This window comes from Phaseolus vulgaris, chromosome 1 (assembly GCF_051622355.1).
Source record: "Phaseolus vulgaris cultivar YP4 chromosome 1, ASM5162235v1, whole genome shotgun sequence".
In the NCBI taxonomy this organism is placed as follows: domain Eukaryota; kingdom Viridiplantae; phylum Streptophyta; class Magnoliopsida; order Fabales; family Fabaceae; genus Phaseolus; species Phaseolus vulgaris.
In genome coordinates this window covers 7,855,183-7,871,121 of record NC_143498.1, presented here as the reverse complement: position 1 = coordinate 7,871,121, position 15,939 = coordinate 7,855,183, and the positions used below count along the sequence as shown (strand labels likewise).

The 15,939-nt window shown below is 35.9% G+C and overlaps 1 protein-coding gene across 1 annotated transcript; it reads right to left on the bottom strand.

Annotated features, from left to right (window-relative positions):
• Positions 1-8,430: 8,430 nt before the first annotated feature.
• On the bottom strand, positions 8,431-10,586 carry LOC137813395 (uncharacterized). The gene is made up of 4 exons (XM_068615602.2): positions 10,223-10,586; positions 9,599-9,695; positions 9,032-9,091; positions 8,431-8,839 (listed from the first exon to the last, which is right to left on the bottom strand). The coding sequence occupies exons 1-4, from the start codon at positions 10,498-10,500 to the stop codon at positions 8,753-8,755; spliced, it is 522 nt and encodes a 173-aa protein (XP_068471703.1). The 5' UTR covers positions 10,501-10,586; the 3' UTR covers positions 8,431-8,752.
• Between the last annotated feature and the right edge of the window lie 5,353 nt (positions 10,587-15,939).

Below are 15,939 nucleotides of genomic sequence, written 5' to 3'. Positions count from 1 at the left end.
TCTAAAACATATAGAGTGATAAAACTGAATTGTTTTCACATTGTCCCAAGATTACATCCAAGAACTTTTCAATAAATCTTTCAACTCTCTTGGTTTTCTCAAAGATTTCAAAATACTATGTATTAGTGCTAAAGCTTCACTTGTGGTTACTTTTGTTGTATACTTTATAACTTTTTTGTCGTTATTGAGTAGTTGAGTTAATCTCATGTTGTTTCCTGGTAACTTTTTCAAGGGTTGAAATATTGTCTTCAAGGTTTTCAAGAGTTATTTGTTGTATTTCTCTTGATGTGATCCAATGATAGAACATATCCTCCTTAAGTGTCTTTGTTTATTTTCTATCTTGTATATTGATTCATATGGGTTGAGTGTTAGTAATTGACATATAAAGATAATAGATTTCAGTTGCTCAAAGGTTGAATAGCTAAGTTTAGATATTGGATCTTGTGATCTAGTATAAATCTTTTTTTAAATTTCTCATCCCTTCTCAATCTTTAATATTGTTTTTTAGTAAGTGTTTAGTCTTTATCAATCTTGATTCCTCAATTAATTATATTTAGTTTTTTTTTAAATAGACTATTTTCAAAAGAGTTTAAAAAGGGTTAATCGTTTCAAAACAGTTTTGAAAACCAATTCACCACTCCTTCATTCCTTCATGATTTAGTTTATAGTCAATTTCTTTTCTTATAAAAACATTTTAAAAATAGTCCAAAACTCTTTAAAAAGTCCCCTATAATTCCCAAACAATGCAAAGCGACCCAAATTGTAGTTCAATAAGTTCACTCTTAATCGGGAATAAACCCAACTAACATATGAATTACCACTATTGGAAAACTATAGGGATTTTCTCAAATATTTAAAATTTAAACTATAGGGACTAAATTGAATTTTGAGTGAAAACTATAAGTAGCAAATCATTGATTTAAAAAAAATATGTGGACAGTATTTTAGTACTTAATTAGCTTGAATTTCGCTGACACTGCTTTCCATAGGTATCCTAAAAGGGACTTATGTTCTATTTCATGCACTATGATAGTCAATATATTTATGTGAGATGGGTTGAAACTCGAAAGATTCTAGCAATTGATAACCTTCAAAAGGAAGACCATTAATAGGATATATCAACTCAGACTTTCACAGTAGTAGAAGAAACACATTCAACCATAGAGAGTATTAAACTAGTGTTTTCAAGTTGATGACCTCAATGCAGAACTTCCAAAAACCCACCATTATTGACAAACCCTTAGTGCACGTGCTTCGCGAGACACTGGCCCACATCGTTAGTGGGATCCCGCTTACGTGACACCAATATTATCTGTGGTAAACAACGTCCAAGGATTGGTTGGTACATAAGCCCCCAGTCTCGAACCGTAACTCATTCAACAATGGGCTAAATGAAGCAAAAAAACCACAAAGTTAAGGATAACAAAGAGGGGACCTGCAGCCCCCATTGTAGGCTCTTCACCATAGGGGCCTCGAGCAACCTCAAAGTAATTGAGAAAAACCCAAAGCAAGAAAAGCTAGCTTCTTGTGTGACTTGGTAACATTAGCTCATACAAAATATGGCACATGTTGCCAAACACAATCAACCGTGGTTCAATTTTATTCACATAAACAAAATATCACAGAATAAACAATTGAAGGTTTTGTATAATTGAAATGAATGGGTTTTCATTTTTGAAAGTTTGAAGCATGGGGTTTCATGCATTTGTCATTGAAGGGAATAGTAAACAAAATGAAAAAAAAAAAAAGGAAGAGAAAATATTTGCAATTTTTTTTCTATTTTTATGTCAAAATATTTATTTTGAAAACAAAATATAAAGTTAATACATTTTCAATTAAAAATGTTTACTCATATTGTTTATAAATAAATTTAAAAACTAAAAGGAAGAAAAGGCCTTAAATATTTCTACGTAAGTGGTAATGCCAATGTGAAGAATAAAATCAAAGTCAAATGACTAATTTAATTCTAAATTGATAAAAAAATTAATATTTAAGTGAACGAAAGATTTAATTTAATCTTTAAATGTGTAGAAAAAAACAACATTAAATCTTAAAATTTATAACTTCATGTCAAATTCATTTTTACAAAAAATACAATTTAATGTAAAATTTGTCTTTATACAATACCACCACAACAAAATTTAACAAGACATAATAATCACACTTTTTTACCTAATGAATAAGAATTTTCCTTTTTCTAACTAAATTAACACCAATTTCTGAAGGAATAAAAGGATCATTTATCCTATAAGATGTAGAGTAATCTCACACCCTTCTCTCTCCCTTTGAAACCAGCACAGTGATTGCAGAAATGATAGCAATTTTTGGTTGCAACGGCCTATTGGATGAATTACTGCTATTTCTTATCCCAATGATGTGCCACTGAATCTGTTTCAGTAGATTTTTGGAGTGGACCATCATTAGTTGGAGAAGAGGAGATATCACACCAAAAATTCTAGAAAAAAGTCTTCAGTCAACTCATGAAAAGGCAACAATAATTGAACCATCATAAGGGACAAATTACAAATAATACATGAATCATACTATATTTTTCACATGGCGTTGGCCTCCAATCTCAACATTGTTGGTATATATGAATTAAGGTTCATATGATATTAACTAATTAAGTATATGAAAATAAACACCTCCATTCATAAAATTTGTAAGAAATTCTTTCGGCAAGCCTCATTAATTAATTAGGAGTTGACATTAATCACATTTTAAATATATTTTTCTCTCTTAATCCATCGAGATATTTTTTAAGGATAAAATTGTGATAGAACTCTAAACTCCAAAACGAACAATACCTCAGATGCGGTGATTGAACCTAGATATGTTATTTCAACAAACATGAAGTCAGAACATTGACACCAACTGTGAAAATCAAAACAAGGTTCTAAAGACGAACTTTCGCTCCCTTAGCCCTCGACCGAGGCTTATTCCAATAAGCTAAATAGTCTCACGTTCCTTAAGAGTTGAGCTCAATAACATTTTAAATACATCTTCCTCTCTTAACCCATCGAGTCGTCTTTTTAAGGGTAAAACTATGATGGAGCTTCGAACTCTAAAGCGATGATTAACTCAAACGATGTTATCTCAACGAACTTGAAGTCGAAAAAAATATTTATTAATTCATAGACAAAGACAAATTATAGTAATTTGTTTCAATCCAAAACATAAACAAAAGTCGAATAATCTATAAGATATTTATAATACAAATGAAACCCACACTCAAGGAAAAGGGGAAACATTGCGACTACCCTTCGATCTCTCAAGTCTATACTAGCACCTCCTCCTCCGCGACAACTTCCAATTCAGGTGGACTCTGGCCTCCTGCTGAAGGTTGAGGTGCCAAAGTCACCCAAGACCATGCTTGAGGCTGACTTGCGCTTCTCAAGAGGAATAAAGGTCAGCATCGACTCTTTGGCGCGGACGATGGTGAAGGCTATTCTGGAGGAGGGGCTGCTCAACAGCGACATATAGTTGTTTTGTCAAGGCCTCGTCTTTACCCGCCTAGGTGCCGATGCCCAGGCTCGATGCGTCGAGGAGGTCTCGCGGCTCAAACAGGAGTTGGCAGAGGCCTCATACAACCTGAAACCGGCTAATGAGGCCAACTTTTCTTATGGAAACAGGCTGACTCGGTCAGAGGTCGTTGTTGCTGCCGAGGGGGTTGAGGGTGAAGATCTTTATGTTTTTAGGCTTATTTTTTGTAACCTCGGCCGGGTTAAGGCTACATTCAGACCGAACCGAGTCTTTAAGGTTTCGGTAGGGTATGCCAATTGAGGCTTCGTTCTTGACCACACCTAGGTTTTCAGGTTTCGACAGGATATGTTGGTTAAGGCTACATCCAGATCGAACCGAATCTTTAAGGTGTCGGTAGGGTATGTCGAGTACGACTTCGTCCTTGACCGTACCTAAGTTTTCAGGTTTCGGCAGGGTATGCCGGTTAAGGCTACATCCAGACTTTTGGGATGCTTGAACTTAGATTACCAATAGTTGGAGGGAATCGCCTCAATAAAACATTCTCAATCGAAAACCCTCATTAGGGAAAAACAATCGAGTGAGGAAAGAGTGTATAAATTTCATTAATTAACTGTAATAAAATTTGAGTTGCATAACATTCCACGTCCTCGGTACAATTATGCTCGACAACCATTTTAGGTGATATGTCCCCCAGCTACAACTTCTCGAATCCGAAAGGGCTCTTCCCAATTGGACGCGAACTTTCTTTCATTCTTCCTTGCGTCGGTCCTCATTCTCCAGACGAGATCTCCTTTATGAAAACTCCTCAGTCGGACCTTCGTGTTGTAGCGTCTCGCTGTCCAAAACTTGCATGCTACCTCTCGAAACTTGCTCTTGTCGCGGAGCCCATTGACCAAATCTAGGTTGACCGCGAGACTTTCTTCATTTAGAGTCAGATTGAACATCTTCCTTCGAACGATAGGCTAGTCTACTTCAACCAGAATTATAACTTCGGTGTCGTACATCAGGTTGTACGGCATCTCTTGAATGGACGATTGGGGGGTGCAGCGGTACACCCACAGGACCTCCAACAGTTTTTCGGTCCATCAACCCTATACTTTGTCGAGTTGCTTTTTTAGATCGTTCAGGATGACCTTGTTAGCATCCTTAGCTTGCCCTTTGGTCTGGGGATGCTCGACTGAAGTTGTAATGGACTTGATGTCGAGGTCATCATAGAAAGATTAGAGTCCTCAGTCAGTGAACTGTCGATCGTTGTCAATTATTATCGTGTGTGGCACTCTAAACTGACAATAGTATTTCGCCATACGAAGTTTTTCACGTTTTTGGCGGACGCGAGCAGCTCAACCTCGATCCATTTGGTTATGTATTCGACTCCGACTATGAGAAATTTTGCCTGTCCCTTTCCTGGGGCAAAGGGACCGATGATGTCCATTTCCCAGATGGCGAACGGCCACGAAAATGACATGTTGTGTAACACTTCTGACTTCAGGTGGTGCATGGGACCGAACTCCTGGCACTTGGCACATTTCTTCACATATTTTGCACAGTTTCCCTGGAGGGTCGGCCAGTAATAACCAACCTTGAAGACTTTGGTAGCCATCGTTCGAACGCCCAAATGATTGCCACATACTCTTTCATGGATTTCCTTGAGAACATACTTGGCTTGGTCCTTAGTGACACACTTCAGCAACGACGTCGAGTAGCCCTTTCTATACAAGTCTTGATTGATCATGGTGTACCTTGAACATTGTTGTTTCATGGTTTTCTCCTCCTCTGGTTTACACGTACCGTGTTCAAGGTATTGAACGATCGGGGTCATCCAAGTCTCGATCTCGGCTTTGGTGATCGCAAGGTATTCGGCCTCTGCCTCACTAGGTTGTCTCAGTCGGATCTGCATGACCAATTTATGGTGGCTCTTTTTCTTTGTTGTTGATTGTCGGACAGTGCATCAGCATGCTTGTTTTCCTGTTGACGGATTTGCTCTAACGTCGCCCTCTGAAATCGAGCCATGTTGTTGCAAACCGTATGATAACATCTTTGGAGAATAGGTTCTTTAACTTCAAATTCACTTTTGACCGTGTCGACATAAGTATTGTGTTCTTCATAAGAAAAGGGCACTCGGCACAGCACCTCCCTGGCCTCCAACCTCAGTTGTAAGGGGATCAAGATCCACCATGACGACCATATGCTCCATCGGTTAGGCTAGTCTTTTCTGTGAGGAGATTTTTGTCCTTAAGAGGTTTTGCGCTTAGAGGACCGTTCTTTGCGTAACGGCTCCACCCTAAGGCTCTTGGCATAGTATTCTCAGGCAACCTTCTGATCTACATGCATCGTGAGAATGTCCCCTGACGTTGATAGGAACTTCAAGTGGGGTGTGGAGACGATTGCCATCAGTCCGAGGAAAATGTTATACAAGGTGTTAGCGTTAATCACCAAGTATCTGATGATAGTCTTATTGTTCTTCCCATCATCGAAGGTGGTATAAAACTCGATGTAGTCTTTAATCTTCTCACCCACAAAGTCGACAATGTGGTCGTCGTACGGTACCATCTTTGCCTCAGGTTATCGATATCAACCGATATTACCATCGGATCGTCTTGCCGATAATCGATACCTTTAAAATCATCGTCGATGAAAGTGATGGGTGACATTCTCGATCGAAATGACACCGCATTCACCTGATGTACAACTTTGAGGTGCTTCTTTCGGGTGTTGTTGGAGTTTCCATCGCCAGTGAATCCACCAACGATGGTGTTGATGACTTCCCGCCCACCTCTTCTTTCGTTCTCCCGCGAAGGGGCCTCCCCTTGGTCGATCCTCTGGTCGGTGGTTGTCTCTGGCCCTTTGAGGAGAGTAGTTTCTCCGCTTTGTGGGCTCATCCTGCCTGGGGTGCCCTTTCGTGCCTCGAGCACCATGAACGAAGCGATGCAGGTGTTCAGCTTGGATATGTTCCTCAATTTTATCCTTGGGGGCTTGGTACAGACATCGCTTCCTACGGTCGACATTCTTGGGGCTTGATGCCTTCCTAAGCGAAGGGATCAACTCGAAGCTAAGAATCTCATCCAGGATCCTCCCCCTCTCGACCATCAAGGGGTATATCTTGAGAATCAGTTGCCAAGTTGTCCCTTCTCCTATCTCTCTGATTAGTCGACTGGCCCTGTCGCTCCTTCTCCTCCTTCCCCTTCTTCCCACTAGCCTCCGCTCGGGCCTGGTTGCGAAACTTCCTCAGCTCTTCCAACTGCATGTAATTGGCAGCCCTCTTCTTGAGCTCATCCAAGCTTCCGGTTGGCTGCATGCAGAGGCTTTCAGCAAACGGTCTTGGACGTAAGGCTGTCAACATATAGTGCATGGCTACGTCCGGGTCGAGGTTCTCAAAGACTCCCCATTCTCCTGGCATATAGCGACCAGGGCAATTCAGGTCAGATGGTGTAGGCAACTTGTGGTGAACTGCGTCTCAAACTTCGACATCAACATCACAAAGTTGTCGACGGAGTTGGGAGGGAACTTTGTGAACCAGCTGAGAACTCTTCCCTTCAACGATGTGGGAAACACTTAGCACATGACCGCATCATCAACAATGTACAATTTTATATGCGTGGTGTATGCATCCATGTGCTCATCTGGATTGGTCGTGTCATCATAGTGATCCCCGTTGAAGCTTTTCCACTTGTCCGACAGTGAGACTCCGATGATGGAGTCGGTAAACGGGTGTGCCGCATAGAATCCACTATACCAATCGTGCGGACCAACTTGTTAGTACAAGACTCGTCATCCATGTCCTGAGTGGAGGCCTTGTCCTTAGTCTCCTCAATCGTTCTTGGGTTGGGAAGGGAGATTACCTACTTACCGATTAGATTAGTCGGCACAATGGACGCCTCGATTAGCTTTCTCTTCATGTCTTCATTCTCCCTGCGAAGAGCTTGAATCTCTTGCTCATTCTTTCTACTTACTTCTTCGTTCCTTTTTCTCAGCTCAGTCATCTCTCTCTGCAGAGACAACAACAACGTGGTCTGGTCAGCTTAAGACATCCTTTCACTTGTCATGTTTCGGGTTGATACCATCTACTAACGTCTGAAACTCTATATCTCTCGACCCCACGGTGGACACTAATTGTTCTCGAGTGAGGGTTGGGGCCTGGAGAACTATTAAGAAGATTCGCCTTCTTCCTCTCTGTCGGTTGTATTGATCTTCAACTTCCTCCTTAACCTTAGCTCTCGATCTTCTAATGATTCCCGAATGGGGGTACTTGCAGAAGGCACTCCAACACTCAAATCAACAAAAAAATTCAGCACTCAATTGTCAAAGTACTGTAGATAATGATGTTCCTGGTTCCTAGATCTTGTGCCTATTTATATTACCTTAGTAGACATTCTTTATTGGGCTGAATTAGGATGTTGGACCGCAATTTAGGTCGCATTACCTAACTTCTAATCATGAATTAACTTCGCTAACCTTACTTAAGTGTAGTTGGACTTATGTTATTGATCAACCCAATGAGCATGACCTCAGGTCGATCGATTCAGTGATGGGATCGAGACACGACATTGATCGTTCAGCCCATACCAATACAATTATTATTTCAAAATTATATAATAATAAATTTTGATATATATTATGCATATTATTTGTTATTATTTTAAATCCTTTTTTTTAAAATTAAATTTATATAATAGATAAAAAAATTGAGAAATTTATAAAATATTATATATATTATTACTCTATCAAAATTAAAAATCCATTAGTTAAATATTAGAACTCTAAAGCGAAATATAGATCTTACTCTAAAATGTTAATATTTAATTTCAATGTTTTAAAACTAAATCTAAACAGCTATTCGGCCTAATTTAAATTTATATTAAAAGAAATGTTTTGAATGTGTAAGTCACAAACATATATATATATATATATATATATATATATATAAACAAACCACCCAAAGAAGAAGACTTTTGGCATAACCTTCCAACATTTCTATGGATTTTGAGATTACAATCAACAGCAAAATATGAGAAAAACATAATATCAAACACAGATGAAACCTGAATCTTGTCCAAAAACAAAACCAAACCTATTCGTACTCAATCGAGACAGCTAACAACATATCCAAAAAGACTGTCTCTCCTCAAATTGTGTCAACCTCAAACTAACAGCCACATACAACTAGTTGACAAATTATGGACAGGTTTCCATTGTAGGAATTCTAACATTAGAACAATTTATCTAGCTTCACTTCAAGTCAAGCCAAAACATAGAACATACAAAAGCTTAACTAAGCATTTGATATCTCATCAATGATATCCGAAATCACCTGCTCCATGTCTAGATCCCTCATTGCTTTAAATGGTCGCTTCATGTCCTGAAACAAAATGTAGTTTGTAAACCACTGTGCATGCTTCAGATGACAACAAAATTGGACTTCTGTTTTCCTTTTCCAAATCATTTTCACCACAAGAAATACATCTTTAGCTAAACAGTTTTATCACAATAACTTCAATTCAACTCAGATAACTAACAATTTAGCACATGATCTCCAAATATAGCTCATTACCAAGAGACTGATGAACTTCTTGCCCCCTTCTTCCCGTATTTCAAAGCAACCTCTTCTTGGCTTTTCATTGAATAAAAGAGAGAAGTTGAAATTAGATCAAATAAAATATCATATGAAACTCAACAATCATGTGTTCGGAACTCAGAAGTCTGACCCTGAACTGTATCTACACACAAAACAATAGTGCATTCTCTGAACAGTATAATATATACATAGATACATAGAACAATAGCCCGTTTTGCTTAAAAATGAGGTTTTCAAAATCAGTTCATGACCACAATTTTGTTCACAAAATCACAGTCAATGGGGTTTTCACGATCTTAATTGCAGCTGCAGCAGGTGTCTACAATTTTTCCCAACATCAAGGATCAGAACAAAAAGAGGCAGCACATTTTAAAAACCTTGCTTAAAACAAAAATTACACTTGGTAAGTGGATAGAAAGAGAGACTATTGAACAAAACACCACACATTTTGAACTAAAAGTTTTAAAAAACAGATCAATGACTTAAGAGACTTCCAAAACTTGATAAAACACAAGCATTACCAACAACCATCATTCTATATACCTTTTCAGGGTTTAGTATCACATTGACTCCACAATCCGCTTTCTCTAGACGTTCTCTCACCAGATTGGCCCTCGTCTTGAACTGGTTACATTGCTTACTAAGGAAAACAGATAACAACAAACAACAATTAAACAGAAAGTGTCGATAACAACATCACCAACACACACAAGAAGGCAAGATCCTTGTCCTCAGCAAAATGAACCAAGTAACAACACAAACAAAATCAAATACCCATTAACCACCCAAAAGTTTTCACCAATAAATACATAAAATGAAATCGAAGAAAATATGCAACAAACTACACATCCTCACAACATTTTCAGCCCAAATAATACTATCATAACATCAACACAACGAAGTTATATATCCATAACTTCAACTAATGGAAACAAACAACTAACTTTAACTTCCCTCTTATGTCTTTCATTTCACCCCAAAAAGCTACTAGTTAAGTTATTACTTTGTAAAACTTATTTAGATTTTTTTTTTTCAAACAAACAAAATTTTGATTCAAGTTATTTTAAATAACAAAAATAAGTAAGAGCACACACAGCCACAAGCTACAAAAGAATCATTTCTATTTTACCCTTCAACCAAAGGCATAAGAGGGAGAAAGGGACGAACCAGTGCTCAACTACAATAGTCTTGCTGGAAGCCCCTTCTTCTTCTCTTTCTATTTCTTCCTCTTTTTCTGCTTTAACCGGAGTACTTTTTTCTTTCACGGTCTTCTTCTGCCTACCGCCACTGCTAGCCTTTGCCTTCTTGGCCGTCTTTGCCTTCTTCTCTTCCGGCGGAGGGTCGGAGATGGCAGAGGCGGAGCGCTTGGCTGCCGCACGAGTGAGCCTCACCGGAGCCGCCGCAGCCGGCGGCGCTGGGGCTGGCTTTTGTTTGGCTGGCGGCATTGTGGAGTTGAGAGAGAGAGAGAAGAGAAAGAAGAAAGAAAAAGAAAGGGTTAGTTTTCCTAAGATAAGTGAAGAAGTAGTTATCTGTCTTTGAAGCCCAATTTATAGGAGCCTTAGCTACCACAATCTTCCCTCATACACTTCTCAAAAAGGTATTCTTACAAACTACTATCATTTCTTTTTATCAAAAAACACCACTTCATTTAACAAGATTGTGTTTATAATTATAATTTTTATTTTGTTTCAAAAATAAACTGAAGCAATTGAAAATATTACTCAATTAATAATAATAATGAATTTATAAGAAGAAACATGATTTCAAGTTGTATTATAGTGTTATTATAATAGTATTAATAAATTATTATAGAAAATAATAATAATAGCTATGATTAATATTTATAATTATGTCTATTATTATTAATGTTAGAATTATTATTACCATAAAATTGAATCCTATCATGAAATAGAACTTAAATGATATTTTTATATTTTACTTAATTTCATCATAATAATAAATAATTAAAAATTTATTTTTATATATGCTTACTTTAGAAAAATGTTTCTAATTATTTTAACTTTTAGAAGTAATTTTTTTTTTCATAATATTAACATTGTTTACTTCTTTTGTTTTAGTTAGACAAGTTATATGTTAGTAACATGATGATGGTTAGTAGTACTTTATTATTTATTATTGACGGTTAGATTCAATTTAAAACAAATTTTCTATTTGATTTTGATTATGTACTAAAGAAAGTGAATGTGAAACATAATTTTATGTGTATAAGATTATGACAAACTCAAATAATTCAGTCTAATTCAACAAATGCAAATTGTTTTGGTTGAATAAATGTAAGTGTTGTTTAAAATGTGTTTTGTTGATAGACACAAGTGTTGTCTATATGCATAATTTTGAAAAAAAAAATTCTTGAACAAACACAATCAAGTATATTTAGTCAAATAATTTTTTTTCTTGAGCAAACAATAAGTGTACTTCATTTAACAAATGCAAGCCTTAAAACATTTCATAATGCATGTCGAACTTTTATAAACATTTATCTTATACTTGCAGGGATTATACACTTCTTCATTCTTTCAAGAAGATCTCACAACATTTTGTCATCATCAAGATCTTGTGACGAATGTCTTGAAAGCTTATTTCTTGCAAATAAATTGAGTCTTCTTTCTTCTAAGCCTTGTAAATATTTGTACAGCCTTGTATTCTCAGCCAAGTAGCTTAGGAATTCATGTACAAATGTTGTATTCAAAGTAGAATAAAACCCTAACCTTAAGTAGAACCTTGTGTGTTAACCTAGGGTAAAAAGGAAATTTGGACTGCAAGGTGGGATTTGTGGTAGCTTGGACGACAATGTATGTTTCTAACCCTAGCTTCCCATTCAAGCTGCTAAGGTTTGAGAAACTTGCCATGCAAGTTTCCTAGACTATAAATAAGGCTGACCTCTATAGTATTTGCACATTTAAATTTTGAGTAATAAATCTTTGTTGAATTTCAAAGTCACTTACTCTCTAAGTTTGTCTTTTAAGATAGCTCTTCCAAAGTAAAGCTACCTTAGGCATTGAGTAGGAGTTGGCCAAATGATGGACGACCATCTAAGCCACCATACATAAGAATAAAAGACAAATGAATTGTGTGCATAGATACTAGAATAAAATTGTATAGGAACTATATTTCTGGTTTCTTTTCAAGAGTACTTTATAGATGAAATAAAGACACTTTAGAAACCCTTCCAAAATACTAGCGGATAAACTTGCAATTATGGTAGCTAGAATCATTTCTCCTAATCAATATGGGTTTGTGCATGGTAGACAGATTCAAGACTGTATTGGTATTGCTTCTAAAGTTATTAACATGCTTTCTGAAAAGGTTATGGGAGGTAATGTGGCTTACAAAGTTGATATTCATAAAGCATTTGACACTCTAAGTTGGAAGTTCATATTGTTAATTTTGACATGCTTTGGTTTTCATCCTACATTTGTTGGTTGGATTAGTACAATCATTCATTCATCTATGCTTTCTATCAAGATAAATGGTAGTTTGGTGGGGTTTTTTCTTGTAGTAGAGGCGTCAGACAAGGTGATCCATTATCTCCTTTACTTTTTTGTCTTGCAAAGGAAGTTCTAAGTAAAGGTATCTTTAAGCTTGTGAATGATAAGAAAATTCCACATATGGCTAGTCCGCAAGGTTATCTCACTCTCTCTCATATATTTATATATTGATGACATATTTGTTTTCTATAGGGCGGATAATAAGTCTCTTACAAATTTGAGTATTTTTCTTAAAACATATGGTGATTTTTCGGGTCAATATGTTAATAATTCTAAGAGTATTTTTTTCACCATGGATAATTCTGCAAGATTTGTTACCAAAATTCAACGTCTTCTTTCTTGAAGTCATAGTTGTTTACATTTTAATTACTTAGGGGTGTCTATCTTTGTTGGTGCTCCAAAGTGTCGATTTCTTCAACCTTTACTAAATGAAGTCAAATTGAAGCTAGCATTTTGGAAAGGTAAACCTCTTAGCATGATGGGTCAAATTCAGTTGGTTAATATGGTGATTACTGGCTTTCTATCTTATATCTTTCATATGTATAAATGGCCTATTTCAATTCTTAAGCAAGTTGAGTAGTGGTGTAGAAATTTTATTTGGATTGGTAATATTTTGAAAAAAGTCATAGCTACAGTTAATTGGGCTACAATTTGTTGTCCTCTTGAGAATGGAGGTTTGAAGATTATTAACCTTCATCGTGAAAATAACATGTATCTTCTTAAGCTTGCTTGGAATTTTGCTTATAGCAACAAGCCTTGGTCTTTTCTCCTGAAATCTAGAGTTCTTAAATCAAAATACAAGCTTAGAATGGTTTATAGATCCTCATCTATTTGGCCTGAAATTAAGCACTTTTATGACACTATACTTGAACATACTTATTGGACTGTTGGTAGAGGTAATTTTATTTGTTTATGGAATAATAAATGATGTTCTACTACTTCTTTAGCAAATATTGTTGAATAATTTGATGGTGTTAGCATTCTAGATACAATTTTCCAATTTTGGACTGGTTGTGATTGGAATATTCCTTTGTCTTTACAGCATAGAGATTTGCATATATGTTCTATGTGTACGTTTTGTGAAGGGCACGAGGAATCTATTCAACATTTCTTTTTTGATTTTTCTAATACTTTACGTATTTGGAGTTGGGTTCGAAAGATTTTTCTTACTTCTCATTTCTCTAATTAGGATGATCTTCTTGTTTTTATTAAGAGTGATGGTAGTCCTTTGGTTAAATTGATTAAGCTTGTTGTGGTAACTTTTTCTATTTGAATGATATGATGTATGAGGAATTATGCTAGATTTCAGAATAAGATTGATGTTTCTATTTTGGTCATTAAAGATTTAACTTGTCTAGTGGGAAATTCGTCGAAAGCTTCAACGAAAAATGATATGGTAGATTTCAATGTCATTAAGTTTTTGGTATTAATTGGTAAAGTTCTTTGTCCTCTTACTGTTAGATGGGAGTTCCCTTCGGCAGACTGGGTTAGAAATAACATTGATGGGGCTACTAAGGGTTATCCAGGTCTTTCTACTTGTGGAGGTATTTTCTATGGGAGTATGGAGGAGTTTATTGGTGGTTTCTCTGTGTTTCTTGAAGTGCAGACTGCTTTGATGACTGAGTTTTATGGATTTATGTATGCTATGGAGGAAACTCAAAAGATGAGTCTTACTAGTGTATGGCTTGAATGTAATTTTGCCTTGGTTTGTGCTGCTTTTACTGCTAAGACTGATGTTCCTGGATGCTTCGTAATCGATGAAACACTTGTCTTAATTATTGTGGGAAAATCAGGTTTAGGGTTACTCATATTTTTCGTGAAGGGAATGTGCATACATATAAGTTGGCTAATTTAGGATCTATTCATATAGAATCTTCTCATTGGTATAATAGGTTTCCATCTAGTCTGTTTTTAGAATTCTTTATAAATAGGTATAGTCTACTACGTATCATTTTTTTTAATATATGAGTTTTGGTCTAGTCCCCCTATTTTTTTGTATTTTCTTTCTTTTCTATTTTTTCTTTTAATAATATTTTTCATGAGATGAAAAATGATTATTGTTACTTGAGGTGTCAGCATAACTAGGATGTCAAGTTGCATAGTAATGTCTAACATGAAAGTTTTTAATAAAAAATAAGGGCTTATAAAGCATCTCAAAGGAGCATACACAACCTTCTTAAGTGACCATACTTACCTTAGTTAAGTGCACTTAACTAGTAGCTTAAGAAGTAAGCTACCTTCATCTATAAAAACCTTAAAACTCACTCATGTATTCAGATTAGCAAATATTGAATGAAGAGTTCAGAACTTGAAACTTCATTCTCTCCCAAATCTCTCTTGCTAGTGAGCCTAATTGATCTAGTGAACCTAAGGAAAGTTGGCCAAACCTTTTTCCCTTCATTGCACCTTCAATTTCACTGAATCCTCTCACTTTCTCTCCATTTTGGTGCACCTTCTTCAAGTCATTTTCGTTGTCAGTCCAATCATTCCATCAACCACAAGCTTGGACCATATTAGATGGATCAGAGCATACCAAAGATCTTTCGACCAAGCTAAGTTTCTTTTCTCATTTTTTTTCCGTCAAGTGTTGTTCTTCACGATTCATGCTTGTTCTTGGTTGTTCTTCCATAATTCTTTGATTTCCACCGTTTATAATCACTTTTCGCCAACTATAATTTGTTTCCACCATTTTAAAACACTTTTCCATCATTTAATCTCACTCAAATATTCATCAAACACCCATCCATTGCGTAACCTCACTTATTCTTTGCAGTTTTGTTTTGTTTTGCATTTTGCTTGCTTTTAATAAGTTCAATTGTTTTAGGTCATCTTCTACCATTTAACTTCTTTGTTTTACAATTTCAATGTATTTTTTCAGTATATTTAACCATTCTTTTTATTAAAACTTCTGTATAAAGTAACCTAGACAACAAAATAGATGTTGTTATTTTCCTATAGACCTACTGTAGGTCTTTAAAAATTATAAAATATTTTTAGACTTAATATAATCAAATGCAAATCATAATATATATATATATATATATAATTGAACTACTGTACATGCCCTCTCTACTTGGTCGGTCTGTGATACAATTGGTGGACGCTAACTTTTTTTTTCTTTAGGTTTCCATTAATAACAATGTTAAGTTCTTTGCTGAAACATTTTAGCATTATGTAAAAGGGTTTTAAGGCAAATGCTACAGCCACAAACTAAAATGCTAGGGTCATCTTTCCTTTTATAAATCTTCTTTTACGCAAGTGTTTCTTACTTTTCCCTTTCCAGATTTTTATTTTTCCATTACCTTTTAATTATTTTAATATATACTTTTTTTAATTTATTGCCCAATTTAATTTTTTAGTTTATACATTTATAAG